This window comes from Panthera pardus, unplaced genomic scaffold (assembly GCF_024362965.1).
Source record: "Panthera pardus isolate Hobbes unplaced genomic scaffold, ASM2436296v1 HiC_scaffold_24, whole genome shotgun sequence".
NCBI classification, from domain to species: Eukaryota; Metazoa; Chordata; class Mammalia; order Carnivora; family Felidae; genus Panthera; species Panthera pardus.
Window position 1 is genome coordinate 37,990,509 of NW_026526810.1, and position 15,241 is coordinate 38,005,749.

The following is a 15,241-nucleotide window of genomic DNA, read 5'->3' on the forward strand; positions in this document are numbered from 1 at the left end:
TGTTAGCCATTCTGACAGGTGTAAGGTGGTATCTCATTGTGGTTTTGATTTGTATTTCCCTGATGATGAGTGATGTTGAGCATTTTTTCATGTGTCGGTTGGCCATCTGGATGTCTTCCTTAGAGAAGTGTCTATTCATGTCTTTTGCCCATTTCTTCACTGGATTATTTGTTTTTTGGGTGTTGAGTTTGATAAGTTCTTTATAGATTTTGGATACTAACCCTTTATCTGATATGTCATTTGCAAATATCTTCTCCCATTCCGTCGGTTGCCTTTTAGTTTTGCTGATTGTTTCCTTTGCTGTGCAGAAGGTTTTTATTTTGATGAGGTCCCAGTAGTTCATTTTTGCTTTTGTTTCCCTTGCCTCCGGAGACATGTTGAGTAAGAAGTTGCTGTGGCCAAGATCAAAGAGGTTTTTGCCTGCTTTCTCCTCGAGGATTTTGATGGCTTCCTCTCTTACATTGAGGTCTTTCATCCATTTTGAGTTTATTTTTGTGTATGGTGTAAGAAAGTGGTCCAGGTTCATTCTTCTGCATGTCCAGTTTTCCCAGCGCCACTTGCTGAAGAGATTGTCTTTATTCCATTGGATATTCTTTCCTGCTTGTCAAAGATTAGTTGGCCATACGTTTGTGGGTCCATTTCTGTGTTCTCTATTCTGTTCCATTGATCTGAGAGTCTGTTCTTGTGCCAGTACCATACTGTCTTGATGATTACAGCTTTGTAGTATAGCTTGAAGTCTGGGATTATTTATTTATTTTCATTTGGGAGAGAGTGTGTGTGTAAGTGAGAGAGGGGGGATGCAGAGGGAACAAGATAGACAGAGAGAGAGATAGAGAGACAGAGAGAGAGAGAATCTCAAGCAGGCCCCACATTCGGTGTGCAGCCCTATCCAGGGCTCGATCCCATGACACTGGGATCACGACCTGAGCCGAAATCAAGAGTTGGATGTTCAACCAACTGAGCCACCCAGGTGCCCCACATTTACATCTGTTTTATACCATTTGGAGAAAACCTGTAGTGGAATTGTACTACCTGAAGTTATAGAAGCTTGTAACTATCCTAGCTGCTTTTAGAATCCCATTCTTGGTGAAATATATCATTCATTTCTAATAATGCCTTATCAAAGCATCCTTTTATGGGAAATTGTCATCAAATTTATCATGTTTGGCCTTACTTTGGGATTTCCAGGAATTTAATATAGTGAAGAGAGGGGCCATCTCCTGGTGCTCTTGGTATTTGTACATTCACTTTCACACAGATAAGGTCATTAGGCATTCATGCACCTGAGCCATCTTTCCATATGGCATCTGGCAATAAGTCAGGTAACAAAGGCACACTTTGATCCATCTCATGAGGGTGCTGTCTGATGACTCAGCTCACAGTTCAGTTCCATCAGTGTCACCATCTCTGTCAACCCAGTCGCATTTATTCAACTATGTTTCTACTACATTGCATTTAGCCTTGTTGCTTTATCAAAATTAGTGAAATATGAGAAAATATAAAAACAAGCACCAGTGAACGGTAGTGTAGTTCTCACAAACTTAGAACAATTGAGACAGAGGAAACCCTAAGGTAGTGAATCTTTAGGCTCAACAATGACAACTCGTACTGAGAATTCTCTATGCATCAGTCACTATTCTAATCACTTAATATGACTTAATTCGCTGAATTCTCACAATTCTATGTAAGAAATAAATGAGGTATTATTATTATCTCTGTCTTTACAGATAAGGAAAACGATTCACGATTTGTAGAGATGTAAGTAACCTGACTCAAATTGGAAAGCTGCCTTCATTTTAGACTTTAGATGGTCAACTCTGCTCAGCTGGGATAGGGAAGTCCACATTTCAAGAATATTTATTGGGACACCTGGCTGGCTGAGTTGGTAGAGCATGAAACTCTTGATCTCGGATTCACGAATTCAAGCCCCACACTGGGTAGTAGAGCTTACTTAAAAGAAAAAGGGGGGCAGTGCCTGGGTGGCTCAGTCAGTTAAACATCCAGCTCTTGATTTCGGCTCAGGTCACGATCTCATGGATCATGAGATTGAGCCCCACATTGGGCTCTGCACTGACAGTGTGGAGCCTGCTTGGGATTCTCTCTCTCCTTCTGTCTCTGCCCTCCCCCACTCGTGCGTGCATGTGCACCCAAGCACACGTGCGCACGCGCGTGCGCGCGCACACACACACACACACACGTATGTGCCTTCTCAAAAATAAATAAATAAACTTAAAAAGAACATTTACTAAATTCTGGAATTATAGCCTAAGACGAGACCTAAGAGACAAGGCACGATTAGGGATTTTACACTACATTTTAGCCCTCTGGAATAGAGCCCTCTCCTTAAAAAGCACAAATCTGTTTTTGAATTTCATACATCTAGAATTGGTGTGTATTTTCAAAAACATGTTGTATATGAAAGTAGGAAGCCCTTGTGTTATTGTATGTGTTATTGATGTACATGGAAAAATGTGAATCCTTTGGGGACAGGGCATTTGTCTTATACTTCTCCAGTGCCTACAACAGTGTTGAACAAATGTTTCTTCTGGTGAGTGAAAACAGTAGTGGTTTGGAAACCATGCTGCCAACCTGCAAGGCACCAACACCAAGAAACACTCAATTCAAAGTAAATCCCCCTATTGATAATGGGAGAGGCTATGCAGGTGTGGGAACAGAAGGTATATAGAAATCTCTGTATCTTCCCCTCAATTGTACTGTGACCCCAAAACCGCTCTAAAAAATAGATATAAAAATATATTAATAAAAAAAGTAAATTCCCCAAGTGTTTTTTACCAATATCTTGAAAAATATGTCATCCTAAGTACATACGCACACACATCAATGTGTATACACAAATATTTATAGTCATGTCTATAAACACACATTTATAAGTGCATGATAATAAAGGCAGAACATATGTCACATCTTAAATATATAAATACATTTAGAGGTGCATGCTGATGCGTTGAAATGATGATTGTTGCAAAACCCACTCATTTTGTCCTGTTGAAGAGGTGAATGGAACCGCCCTCATGGCCTCACCAAGATAATTGTGTATAAATTAAGGCAGCAGACAGATGACATAGGCAAACCACTGTGTGCTCCAAATTTCAAGTGCCTCCCATGTCCCTTCCTCAGAGACTCTGTCCCCATTCTCTGTCTTTCCTTGATGGGGCAGTAGCTTTAGGGCACCACCCCTGTGACAACATCTGCTTGGAATGCAGCTGTACAGACACCTGGTCCAAGCAGAGCCTCGGATAGGCTTGCCGGTGACCTACGGCCGGGGTGGCATGGTTTGAAACGCTGAGCTGTGTGAGTCAGATTCTCCCTCTTTCTCTTCCTCCCTTTCTCTCTCTGGAACTTGAACCAAGAGACCAAGAGGAAAGTTTCCAGTTAGCTGTGGGCACGGTGACTGAAAGATCGTCTGGGGGCCTCAGTCAGGATGATGACAAACTGAGGACATTTTGCAAGCTGAAATTATGGGAGGAGGAGCAACGAGGAGGGAGTTGCTTGAAGTAGGAAAAGCTTGACGAGACAGAGAACACCCATCCACATCCAGAAGCTGGAGAGCTAGAGGACAGACAGCTGCACAGCCCCACCTTCATTTGTGTTCTGTTTTCCCTGGCTCCTGGGCATGTATGCCTTTAAACATTTTTTTCTCATGAGGTGAGATATCGTCTCAGATCATGATCTCATGGTCATGAGTTCAAGCCCTGTGTCAGGCTCTGCACTAGGATTCTCTTTTTGCCCCTTACCTGCTCATGCACGTGCTTTCTCCCTCTCTCTCAAAATAAATAAACTTTAATATCCATATATTTAAAAAAATTTTTTTAAAGCTTTCTCATGAAGCAACCCATGTGCTTTTTTTCACCTTCTTGTCACTAAAAGAGACTACATTAGAACAGCAGATTGTCTCTGACAATGGAGGATATAAACTTAAAAAAAAAATCAAGAGACACAAAATGAAAAAGAAAGAACTGTACAGGCACAGCGATACAGGGCCATGAAGACTAGTGACAAACAGTCATTCCATTCATTCGTCCCCAAGGACCTCAGCTTGGTACAACCCTGTGTGATTAGTATTTATAGTGATAACCTTGAGTCTTCAGGCACAAGCTGCTTGACATTCAGCATATTTTCAAAAGCCAATGAAGCATGCAGTTTACCATAGAAAAAATTTCCTTCAAGTTACACAAAGTTTTGGTTCCTTAAAAAGGCAAGGTTCATGCAGTTATTTGTTATGTTTTAGTTTCTAAAATACGTATATTTATTTATACATGCCTTGCCTTGCTCAAGCAAAGATTAAAGATGACTGACAAGAATACACAAAACCCAAGAAGGCAGTATAATTGACAGGAAAGAGGAAGAAGCAGGAACATCAGGGTGTGGACACAAAGCTGTTCCAGGAGATTCGGTTATCTGCAAAGCTCGCTTCTATGGAATACCTCACTCCTTGATAGATCATGGAACATCATAACTAGTATTACTCACTATTGAATCATTTTTAAATCTGGAAGAAGGTCAGGGTTTATATTCTGAATGTAAAAGTCAAATTGAAACTGGGAAAAGGGAAAAAAAAAAGAAAATATTGGCTTAAATCATAGAAAATATAATAACAAAAATGAATAATTTAAAAAAAATGTTTATTTATTTATTTATTTATTTTGAGAGGGAGAGAGAGAATCCCAAGCAGGCTCTGTGTTGACAGCTCAGGAGGTCATGACCGGAGCCAAAATCAAGAGTCAGACGCTTAACTGTCTGAGCCACCCAGTCGCCCCAACAAAAATGCATTTAATAAGCTGTTAATTTAAACATACGTTTAAGTATTTTCTCTTCCTTTATTTTGGTAAAAATCATTCCTTTATTTCAGTAAAATAATTGTTATGTGATAACAAAACTTTTTTTAAAAAGTTTTATTAATTTAAGTAATCTCTACACCCAACTTGGAGCTTGAACTCATGACTCCAAGATGAAGAATCACAACGTTTTCCGACTGAGCCAGCCAGGTCTCCTGCACTACTTTTTAAATGTTAATCACAAGTAGCATCACATTATGTTACCCAACTGTTGAAATTCTGCAATGTCCTTTGTAAGAAGGAATATTAACATATTAAGGAAAAAAGATGTTTAAAGTTGAGTTAAACTCTGCATACAAATGTAATTTTCTTACACAAATGTGATTTTTAGGCTGAATAAAAAAGTAAGAATTTTTCCAGGAGCCCTGTCCTGGTTTGGAGAGGCTCCCAGGATTTTAATTAAGGTGTTCCGACTCATATTGGGCCTGCCTCAGGGAAAACTTCTTCTGAAGTTTGTAGTAGGACATTCATACTATGGAGTTACTGCTCATAGGGTAAGAGTTGGGGCTTCAGAGTCAGGCAAATATACAGATTTGATGCATAACAGCTGAGGGATAGCTTGGGCAAGTTACTTCAAACTCAGTTTGTTTCTTTTTTTTTTTTTTTTGGCAGTTTTATAACTTTATTTGGAATCAGAAGTTAGTTCTCAACCGTATCAACCGTCTGTAGATTTTTTTTTAAGTTTATTTACGTATTTTGAGAGAGAGAGAGAGAGAGGGAATGAGCAGGGAAAGGGCAGGGAGACAGGGGGAGAGAAAATCCCAAGCAGGCTCTGCACTGTCACTGATGCGGGGCTCGAACCCACGAACCGTGAGATCATGACCTGAGCCAAAACCAATAGGGACACCCAGAATCTCCTGCCTGTAGATTTTTGGAAGTGGTGACAGGTACCTAGGTAACCTGAACTCGTTTGGTGAATCTTCATCCTCATTACATTTTCTGGACAACTGTATACAGATATGGTATGGGACATTCCTTATTCTTTTAGCCCAGACAGCTTTGTTGAGTCTGGTATCTATGCACACATCTGAAGTTCCCACTTTCCTCATGGCAAATTTCTGGATCTCTTTGGGTACCCAAGGAGCACACTTCCATGGATGCACTTGTAAACGGTGATGGCGTCCTCTCTGGTCACTACCTTGTTGGTGGCATCATGGCTCTTCTTTTTCTTGCCACTCTTCTTTGTGGGAGCTGGTCTGTGGCCCAGGTTGCAAAGCTCAGCTTAGCTTCTTAATTGCAAATGAAGTTAATAGGTTGTATGGAAGATTAGATATTATACGGTAAGCATTTAGCTCATAGCTGATACCTACTGAACCTAATAAATGCCTGTGACGGTAGAAGCAGTGATTGCCCAGAACATTCCACATTGATGTGACACAAGTCTCTGTTTCACTAGTGCTTTGTCAAAGATTTCTGGCCTAATTTTCCCATCAACAAATTTTTCTTTAATTGTATTGCTGCGAATACAGTTTGATGTTAGGGTTCTGACATGGAAACTAGTTTCGTTGCCTTCTATTATCTTCTTATTGTTTTCCAAAATGAATAAGCAGTGATTTTTTTTCCACTGAGATTTTTTCTTTGTTCCTTTTCATTCAAGTCCAGATAAAACTGCATTTTTAATCATGCCCATGGATGTGTAGTCTCATCTGACTAGCTCCATCATGTGTCTATAATGAGTTTTACAATTTTAAAAGTTGTTTTCATTTCATTGCTACTATGACCTCGAATAACGATGACTATCTGGTAATATATTGGTGAGCCCTCTTAAAAATAGGTGTAAATCCAGAAAACTGGAAAACTTCATAAAGTGAGGATTTTTTGGGGGGGTGAGATTTGGTCCCAGATTCAGGGTGATCATAATCTATCATTCAAACTATCAGGGTGTTTTGGGAATGCAAGAGGGGTGCAATTAATAATTTCACTGAGATAAAAGCATAAACCAGGACTCTCCCAGGTAAACCAGGGCAGAAGACTGACAAGCCCAAACTGACAACGTATCTTCCTGAGATGAGTATGGGGCAGGGCAGGGCTTGAAGGATTCTTCGTGAAATTATAGGCTCCCTATCACGTGCTCATACTCTATATTCTATGTTTGAGCTGTGCGTTAGTGGGTTCTGCTTTGAGAATCCAAGCTCTGCCCTTAGAGGATCAGACTCCATTCAAATCCCTATATCTCAAGAAAAACGCAACGACAAAGTCAAAGACCCAGAAAGGCATAACAAATATGATCAAGAGCTGTGGGTCTTCATGTTTTGGCAGTTATGGCATCTTTGAGAATTTGGGATGAAAGCTATTAACTCTCTGAAGAAAAAGGCACGTGCAAAAGCCCCCATGATTTTGGCATTACAACTCAGAGGGCCACGATCTGTGTGATCGCACCCAGGGACCCAGAAATGAATCCCTAAGCTAGAACACATGGTATAGGTGGCAGGGAAAAGGAACCAATATTTCTTGGCCATCTTTACACATATTTCATTTCATACTCACATCAACCTATTTTCTAGATAAGGGAGCTAAAGCTCAGAGAAATCAAGATCTCACAGCTAGTTAGATGTCAAAGCCAGACTTCAAATTCAGCTTCATGTGTCACTTAATCTTATAATCTAAGTACTGCTTAGATATAAAAATTAATACATATATTTATACTTCATTCTGGAAAATAATTATACTGCAAAATATAGTTACAAAATGAACACAAGCATTTATCTCCATTTGAGTCGCACCTATTGGAATAACACTTGAAACCGGAAAGAGGTGATGAGGGACAATAAAAATAAGTATTAAAAAAAAACAACCTCAAATGTTAATATAATCAACAATTAGTGTCAAGATAGTTATAGATGAATCCAAGATTGATAAGTTGTTGATAAATTATTAAAAGATTTTTCAGTGTCTCATTGTATACCTGGTTTAACCTTGGGGAAAACAACTACATCTTTGTCTGTATCCCGTGAAGCCCAAGTCAATCCGTGGATGGGATGGTGGCTTAGGCAACATGTCATTTCCAACATAGTGTTTCTTGTATAACTGATAAACTCCAATATTCCCTTTGGTAACCTCTGTTCATTAATTCCTAAAATACCTGATCATATTCTGTCATGCCCCTGAAACATCGGATCTGTTTCTCTGAGAATTTGGTGGAAGATGTCTTGCTGTTTCCTTTCCAGTTCATGCTATAGATGCTGCCATATGACTTCTCTACCCTAAACCATAGCTCCAAATATGGCAGTTCCTTGCACAAAACTACTGCCACTTCTCATTATATTTATACCTTTCCCATAAGTATCTTCTGTCTTCCTCCTTCTAAAATTGTAAGCTTGGTGAGGGCAGAAAGCAGTGTACTCACAGTTGACCTATAGTAGGCATTCAATTATATCTATTGTCTCACTGTGTGGATGATTACTACAAGAATTTAGTCAATTTGATTTTCTTTCCATTTTTCAAAAGGAGATACAATTTACATTTCCTTCTAAAACATACAATTTAGTGGCTTTCAGTATATTCACAAAGTTGTGCAACCATCACAACTAATTACTATCTAATTCCAGAATATTTTCATCAGCCCAATATGAAAGCACATACCCATTAATAAATTACTCCCCCCACCCTTCACCTGGGTTCTGGCCATCAATAATTTGCTTTCCCCTATAGATTTCCCCATTATTTACTTGTATGTAAATGGAATCATATGATATGTGGTCTTTGTGCCTAGCTTCTTTCGCTTAATATGTTTTCAAGGTTCATCCATGTTGTGGCACACGTCAGCACTTCCCTCCTTTTTAAAGGCTGAATAGTATCCCATTGCGTGAATATACCACATTTTGTGTACCTGTTCTAGACAAGATCATTTTTAACACCCATACAACTCTAGGATCCTATACATATGTGAAGGGCCACCGCCAAAATTCATAAGTAAATCACAATAAATCATTATGCTTCATACTTTCTCCAGGCCCTGAAGTTTTCAAATCTTACCTACCACAGATTCCTGGCAGGATAATCCTGTTGTAACCAAGTTTACTTGCTGAACTCTTAAGAAACAATAAAACCAGAGCCCCTGACTTTATTTCTGGATTCTCCCCCCACCTCCAATCTCAGCCCCACTGCCCACCCCAGTCTTGAAAGCCCACACTCTGAAATAATATACGTGCGCCGTGACGGTTTTACTAATTGTTCTCAACAGACAGGGTTCACAGAGGTTGGAGTGTGCTTTCTTCCCAGTTATTTCTCCCGTCTCTCTGCTCGCTGCAGTGCAACTTCTCCACCACCCAAAAGTCCAAAAGAAAAAAAAAGAAAAAAGAAAAAGAAAAAAAAAAAAGCCTTCCTTTGTTTTCCAAGGAAATTCAGGTAAAAGGAGGGGTAGGGGAAACGATATTTTTGACTTTCCTCACAATCCAGACGTTGGAAAGAAAAAGGATTTCCTTTGGGTTGCTGCCACGACTCTGATCTTTGATGCTGATAAAATATTTCCTTCTTAAAAAAAAAAAGTTATGGGAAAATCATACCACTTCAGCTTGGAAGCCACACCTACTGTAACTTACGCGTTTAAAAAAAAAAAAAAAAAATGAGAGGCTTACCTCTCTTTCAGGGAGGGTTTTGTTCCCAACAGTTCAGGTCTTGCACTGCGGAGCGAGCCGGGTCAGCAGCGCTCTTTGGAGGCTAGCGTGGAGAACTACAGGATCCAGAGGTCTTTGGAAACTCCAGCAGCTCCAAGCTTGTTGGCTACCACGGTTTCCCTGAGGAGTGACGCTGTGAAAACAAACCCTGATTGGTCAGGCCTGAGCTGAATTCTCCATTTATGGACAGATTGCCCAGCCCGAGCCGAGGCTCTGCCGGAGGAGTACAGAGTTAGTGGCCGAAGAAAGAAGAGCGAGGCTGGGCAGCCAGGCAGACGCGCGGAGAGCATCGGGCTCACCTAGGCGGGGGGGGGCGCGAGCGCCTGGTCCGAGTGGACCCCTGCCCTCTGCAGCATGCGCCCCGCCTGCTGAGTCTCCTCCTTCTCGCCCTCACCTAGCGCCACCGATCCCGCCTGGATGGAGTCCCCCCAGGGTTCCCATTGGCTCCTGTGAGTGCTTGGGTGTCGAGAGCCCGTTTTTGGCGAAGGGGACCAACTTTTGAAGTTCTCCCAGGAGCCTGCGTTCCAGCCCCAGCTCCCCGGCAGCCGGCGCCGGCAGAGGCGCGACCGCGGCGCGAGTCACCATGGTGAGTTGGCCGCACGGCGTCCCGGGACCGCCTGACCCTGGGACCGGGCAGGAAGCGTCGGCGCGGGGCACCCACCTTGGGCGCGCAGCCGAGGCCAGGGGTGGAGAAGGTGGACGCGGGAGTCGGCACGTCGCGAGCTCTGATTGCCTGCTGCTTTCCGTAAACCCTGGCTGGGGGAGAGGGAGCGAGGGGCCAAGGAAAACTTTCTTTCAAGCCGCTTTGGGCGCCGCGAAACTTTTTGTGGCCGGGTTGCTATGGCTGCCAGCTGTCGGAAGCCAGCGTGGGGGCAGCTCTGCGCTCGGGGGCACGGCCCTCGGAGGGGACCCCTCTCTTTCCGCGGGGACGGTGGGGGCAGCGTCGGTGGCCCCGCGGTCCTGCCCGCGGCGGCGGGGAGCGCGGCACCGAGGCGCAGGAGCCGGCTCGCCGCGCCCCCTCCCCTGCGCGCGCCCCGCGCCCCCCTCCCCGCCGGCGGGCACGGGCGCCGGCCGCCTCCCCGCCTCGCCGCCTCTCCGCCCCCCGCGCCGCCAGCAGCTGTCCCGCCTGGCAGTCACACGCCGGCGGGGGCGGCGCGGGCCGCACAAAGGCCGGCGGGGGCGCCAGGTAGGGCGAGCACCTGGCGCTGGGCGGGCGGCTGAGAGCGAAAGTGACCGGGCGCAGCCGGCAGCCTCGCGGCTGGTTGGGTCTCCGCGCCCGCGAGGCCGAGTAAACACCCCCACCCCCCACCCCTTCCCCGAGGGCGAGGTGACTGGCGCTTTTCGGGTGTACCGCGAACGGGTCGCACGGGAGGAAGTCGAGTGTTTTGTTCTTTTTCCGTTGGCACTTTGGGAATACAGGGAAGTGGCTGACTTTTTCTCACTCGGCTCTGACTTTCCCCCTACCCGCCCCCCAGCAACCCACTCCGCTCCATTAACCTGAGCCGCATCCCCCTGGGTTTGGGTATGGTGTTCGTTTCTATCCGAAGCACAAAGGCAAGGACTCGATTTTGAAGAGATTGACAGTCCATCCGAGAAAGAAAGAAAAAAAAAAAAAAGTGCTACTACGAGGCTTCATAGTTTCCACACTTGCTTCTTTTCAAAGAACCCTGCCTGGGTGGATGACCTGATCCTCTTCTGGTTTGTTTTGTTAAGTTTTAATGACTGTGAATGGGGAGCTAAGTCAAAATGGTAACTGGTACAGCGCTGATTTAAAAATCTATCCCGCAAGACCAGCCTGAGAAATGTAGCCAAGGCCCATGCGAACCTGTATACAAAACTCAAAAGCAACTCTAAGACCCAGTGAGTGCTGTGTTTATTCAAAAGAATGCTTAAAAACAAAACAGTCTTTAAAAGGGCATCTTTGACAGAAGCTTTTTCTTTTTACCTAGTCCAGAGTTGTGTCACCTCTGCCCCTCCCTAAGAGGACACTTGATCTGTAAATAAATTTCCTCTTTAAGTTTCAGGGTTTAAGGAGTCAGTCTGCTCCACGTTATTTTTGGAGCCCCTGTAAGAGAACCATTTACTTACACTGATGTGTGGTGGGTGGATGAGCTACCTAATTGGGCCACTACCTAATCAGCCTCTTGGATTTCAGCAATGTGATAGTCCTGGTACTTTAGAACTGCTATAATTATTTTCCATGGTTCAATATTTCTAAAAACAAAACAAAATCAATATGTTTATGTCAAGAGCTTAAAGAAACTTACTGAATTCAAATACTTGAGCGCTACCTTGAGAAAGTTAACTTTGCCTCAGTGAATTCATTTTTCATGCCGGACACACTGCGAAAGTAGTCTCTGATGCCTGTTCTGGAGACCTGGGAAATAACGTGCTCAGTTCGGCCACATTGCTTTTGAAGTAGATGGTTGATCGAATGGATGCGGAGGAGGCATGTTCTAAGGAAGAGAATTGTTTCCAGAGTTGCATAGTATGTCTGTCGGAGGACAGGGTGTGACTTACCTATTGATGGGTTCCCTGCCAGCGGCACAGATGGTGGTGTTGTGGCCAGCCAGGCGGCTATCAGTGCATCAGAAAAAAGTTAAAGCAGCTGCTGCCCTGAAACAGGACATGCGCCATCGCTCCGTCTACTAGAGGTAGAGTAACGTGGCCAAAATTAAATGAATCATTTCTTCAGTGGCTTGAGAAATTGTTCATTAGCTAGGTGAAGTTGTCTTAGGGCATCCCCCATCCTAAGTCGTCGGCAACCTCAGTTAGAATGTTTACTGTTGATATATGACCCTTTCAAGCCAAATGAGGCTTCATTTTGTGTTTCATTCACATCTGTGTGGGTCTGCCCAGCTGCATCCTTCAGCTGCTTAGAACAGGAAGAGAAGGGGCATTGCCTTCAGTGGGTGTGGCTGAGGGTTAGCATGGAGAAGAGACTCTGTGGGGCCCTTGGCTGGGCTGTAGGGAGAGCTGCTGTATTGTTGTGTGTTTGCCTGTTTGTGTGTGTGATCCCTTAGGAAGTCTGGTAGCACACGAGGAAGACTCTCAACCTGTCCCTAAGGCCCTGCCAAGACTCATTCAGTTGTGACTCATGAGGAAGATTGTCATTTTCTGATTCATGAGCACAATGTCCAGTGTAGAGTTCACCTCCTATCTTTTTCCTGAAAGCTCACTTTGGGACACTTTTCTCCATCTTTGGAGAAGCAACAACTATGTTTGGAGACTTGACGAACTGAAAAAAAAAAAAATCTCTGCATGTCTTTATAATTTAGTGCACCTTGGTTAGGATGGACCCACAATCTCCTTTGACTTTGATTAATAATCATAGCCTACTAAGATTTCCCTTGTCGAATTTGGCTTTATCGTCTACAAAGGGAGTTCTGTTTTAGTGGGCATGACAGCTTGGACTGTCCAATGGACTGGAACCCATGTCTGTAGCTCTGCTATCTATATATGTCAGGTGCAGAAATTATTATTCATAGGGCTTCTCTGACTTAAATATACTGAACTATTTGAGTAAATCTGAATTGGCCATCACCTCAGACGATGGTCAGGATACGCCCCTTTCCCTCACTAGCATATTATTTGTGAGTAAATACAGATGTTATTTGTAAAAAATACACAGGAATAGACTTATGTACTTAGAAATCTGTCAGACAGCTGACTACGAGGTAGGTAAGTTCCTTTGGGTGAAGGCATGGCACGTATTTAGAAAGTCTGGAATCCATTTCAAGTATGTTTTCTGGGAAGGTAACCTAGTCCACTCCCACTGATTAGTTTATCAGATTGCTAATAGTTTCCTGGCCAAAACGACATAGTACAAAGCCAAACCAAAACAAAAATGGGTTGAAGCACAGAAAAGTTTTGATGGAGGCAGAGGGGTTAGGGAAGGATATGGAATTCAGGACATTATCTAGGGGCCAGCTTGGGTTGGCCAGCCTCATGGGGAACGTTTGGTCGGCCCAGGGCACAAAGAGAAAGCCCATGGAGCAGCAGATAGAAAGGGATGGAGAAGTGGAGGAAGCAGACAGTAGCAGAAGAAGTGAAAGTCGCCTCCTTCACACTCCTGCAGGGGATTTCAGCTTTGTCCGTGGTTGCAAACTCCAATGTCTGCAAAGGCCAGGATACATACAATTTTTCATGGGGTGAGGCTGTCCTCTAGAGAGTAAATATACCCCTCTAAAGAAGCACCATTACTTGACCTTAGGCCATGGTTCGTGACAACTACCACATTACCATGGTTACATTGATCCTATTACATATTTCAAGGGAAGCTGGAAATCCAAATTTTTGTGCCAGACCGGTTAATTCTTAAAAGTGTTCTGATCATTGCTGCAAGGCCAAACACCTGCAGGTCAGCTGTTTGTAGCCACTCTATTGTAAATCTCAAAGTGGTGTCCCTGAGAACCACATGCTTTCTTCCATTCGCTCACCAGCAGGAATGTCTCAACTTTAACCATATACCAGTAATGGTGTTTCACTGATACATCCACACCTTCCCACTGGGTTTCCTTTAAGAGAGGGAGTTCCCTGGTATTTTCAGCCTATGGAATCACCAGGCTATTAACAAGGAAAATCTGCATCCAAATTTGGAGCAATCTAAACACCAGTGTAGATGTGTAAGTTGTATGAGTGGTGAGGCTGTGAACTGAACTTCTCTTTCTTAACCCATCGCACCTGCCTCTCCACCACCACCACCACCCCCCCCCCCCCCGCCCCCACCTCTTCTGGGGAAAATCCCCCCCCCCAACCCCTTTATTGCATGCTAGACCTCTTTTATTACTCTTCTAGTTGAATCTCCTGGATTTGAGGTCTGTCTCAGGAGTTACCTTTGGGCCTAGATAATGAGCATTTTGGTAAATATTGACTTGGGATATGACTTTTTGCTCCTGTACTCAGTGTTAATGTCATGAGCTCATGTGAGACTAAATGAAAGAGAGAACATGTAATACTTTGCATTTCCTAATGAGAAACGATTGGGTCTCATTACTTGGTCAGAACTTGTGACAGCTATTTTCATTGGGCTCAAAAAGCAGAAATAGTTTGAAACCTGTATACCAATGCAAAGTATTATAAGCTTCATTATGGAATATATAGAAATTATGTACAGTCATGATTTTCCAAGCCTGAGTCATCTACTATTTTTTTTTCACAAAGATGCAGCAATTGTGTTTTCATCAATATGTTATTAAAATGATGAGGTTTTGATATTTTTATTTTATTATTTTTTTACCTTGCTGGGACTTAATATTTACAGAGCAATGAGGGGTTAAAGGTTAAATGCCAAAGGTACTAAAAATAAACATCTTGGCCTTACAAGCACATTCTGTAATAATGGTAAACAAATTGTGTCTTGAATTTCAGCTTCACAGTTTATTTTGGCAGAGACAAAAGGTTTTTGGGCATCGTAGCAAGGTATTTTTTTTAACCTATCTTTATGACAGCCACACTTGAGCAAAATAGAACTGTAAGAGTGCTCCCTAAAATCGAGGGATTGGCTTTGACCAGCCCTGGAACTTTGCACTGTACGTCCCAGGGAAGTCAGCCCGCCCTTCTGAGTTGCCACCAGGGAACAATGTCACTGAAGTACGAAGCACCTCTGAGTGGCCACTTAAGAAAATCTGTTTGTTTTTTTTTACTTCTTTTTTGACCTAAAACTTTAGTGTTCAGCTTGATCGCCCATCTTACTCATACCAAGTCCCTCTCCGCTGTTTCCAGAAGTTACATTCTGCCCCAAAGAAGAAATTGGCCCTTCTGAAGATG

The 15,241-nt window shown here is 43.3% G+C and overlaps 1 protein-coding gene across 1 annotated transcript in view; it reads left to right on the plus strand.

Annotated features, from left to right (window-relative positions):
- The first annotated feature begins 9,707 nt into the window (after positions 1 to 9,707).
- Positions 9,708 to 15,241, plus strand: part of MYO1E (myosin IE) — a 213,332-nt gene continuing 207,798 nt past the window's right edge. The window contains exon 1 of the mRNA XM_019441941.2: positions 9,708 to 10,058. Within this exon, the coding sequence (XP_019297486.1) occupies positions 10,056 to 10,058 (3 nt within the window). The 5' untranslated portion in view covers positions 9,708 to 10,055. The remainder of the gene's footprint in view (positions 10,059 to 15,241) is intronic.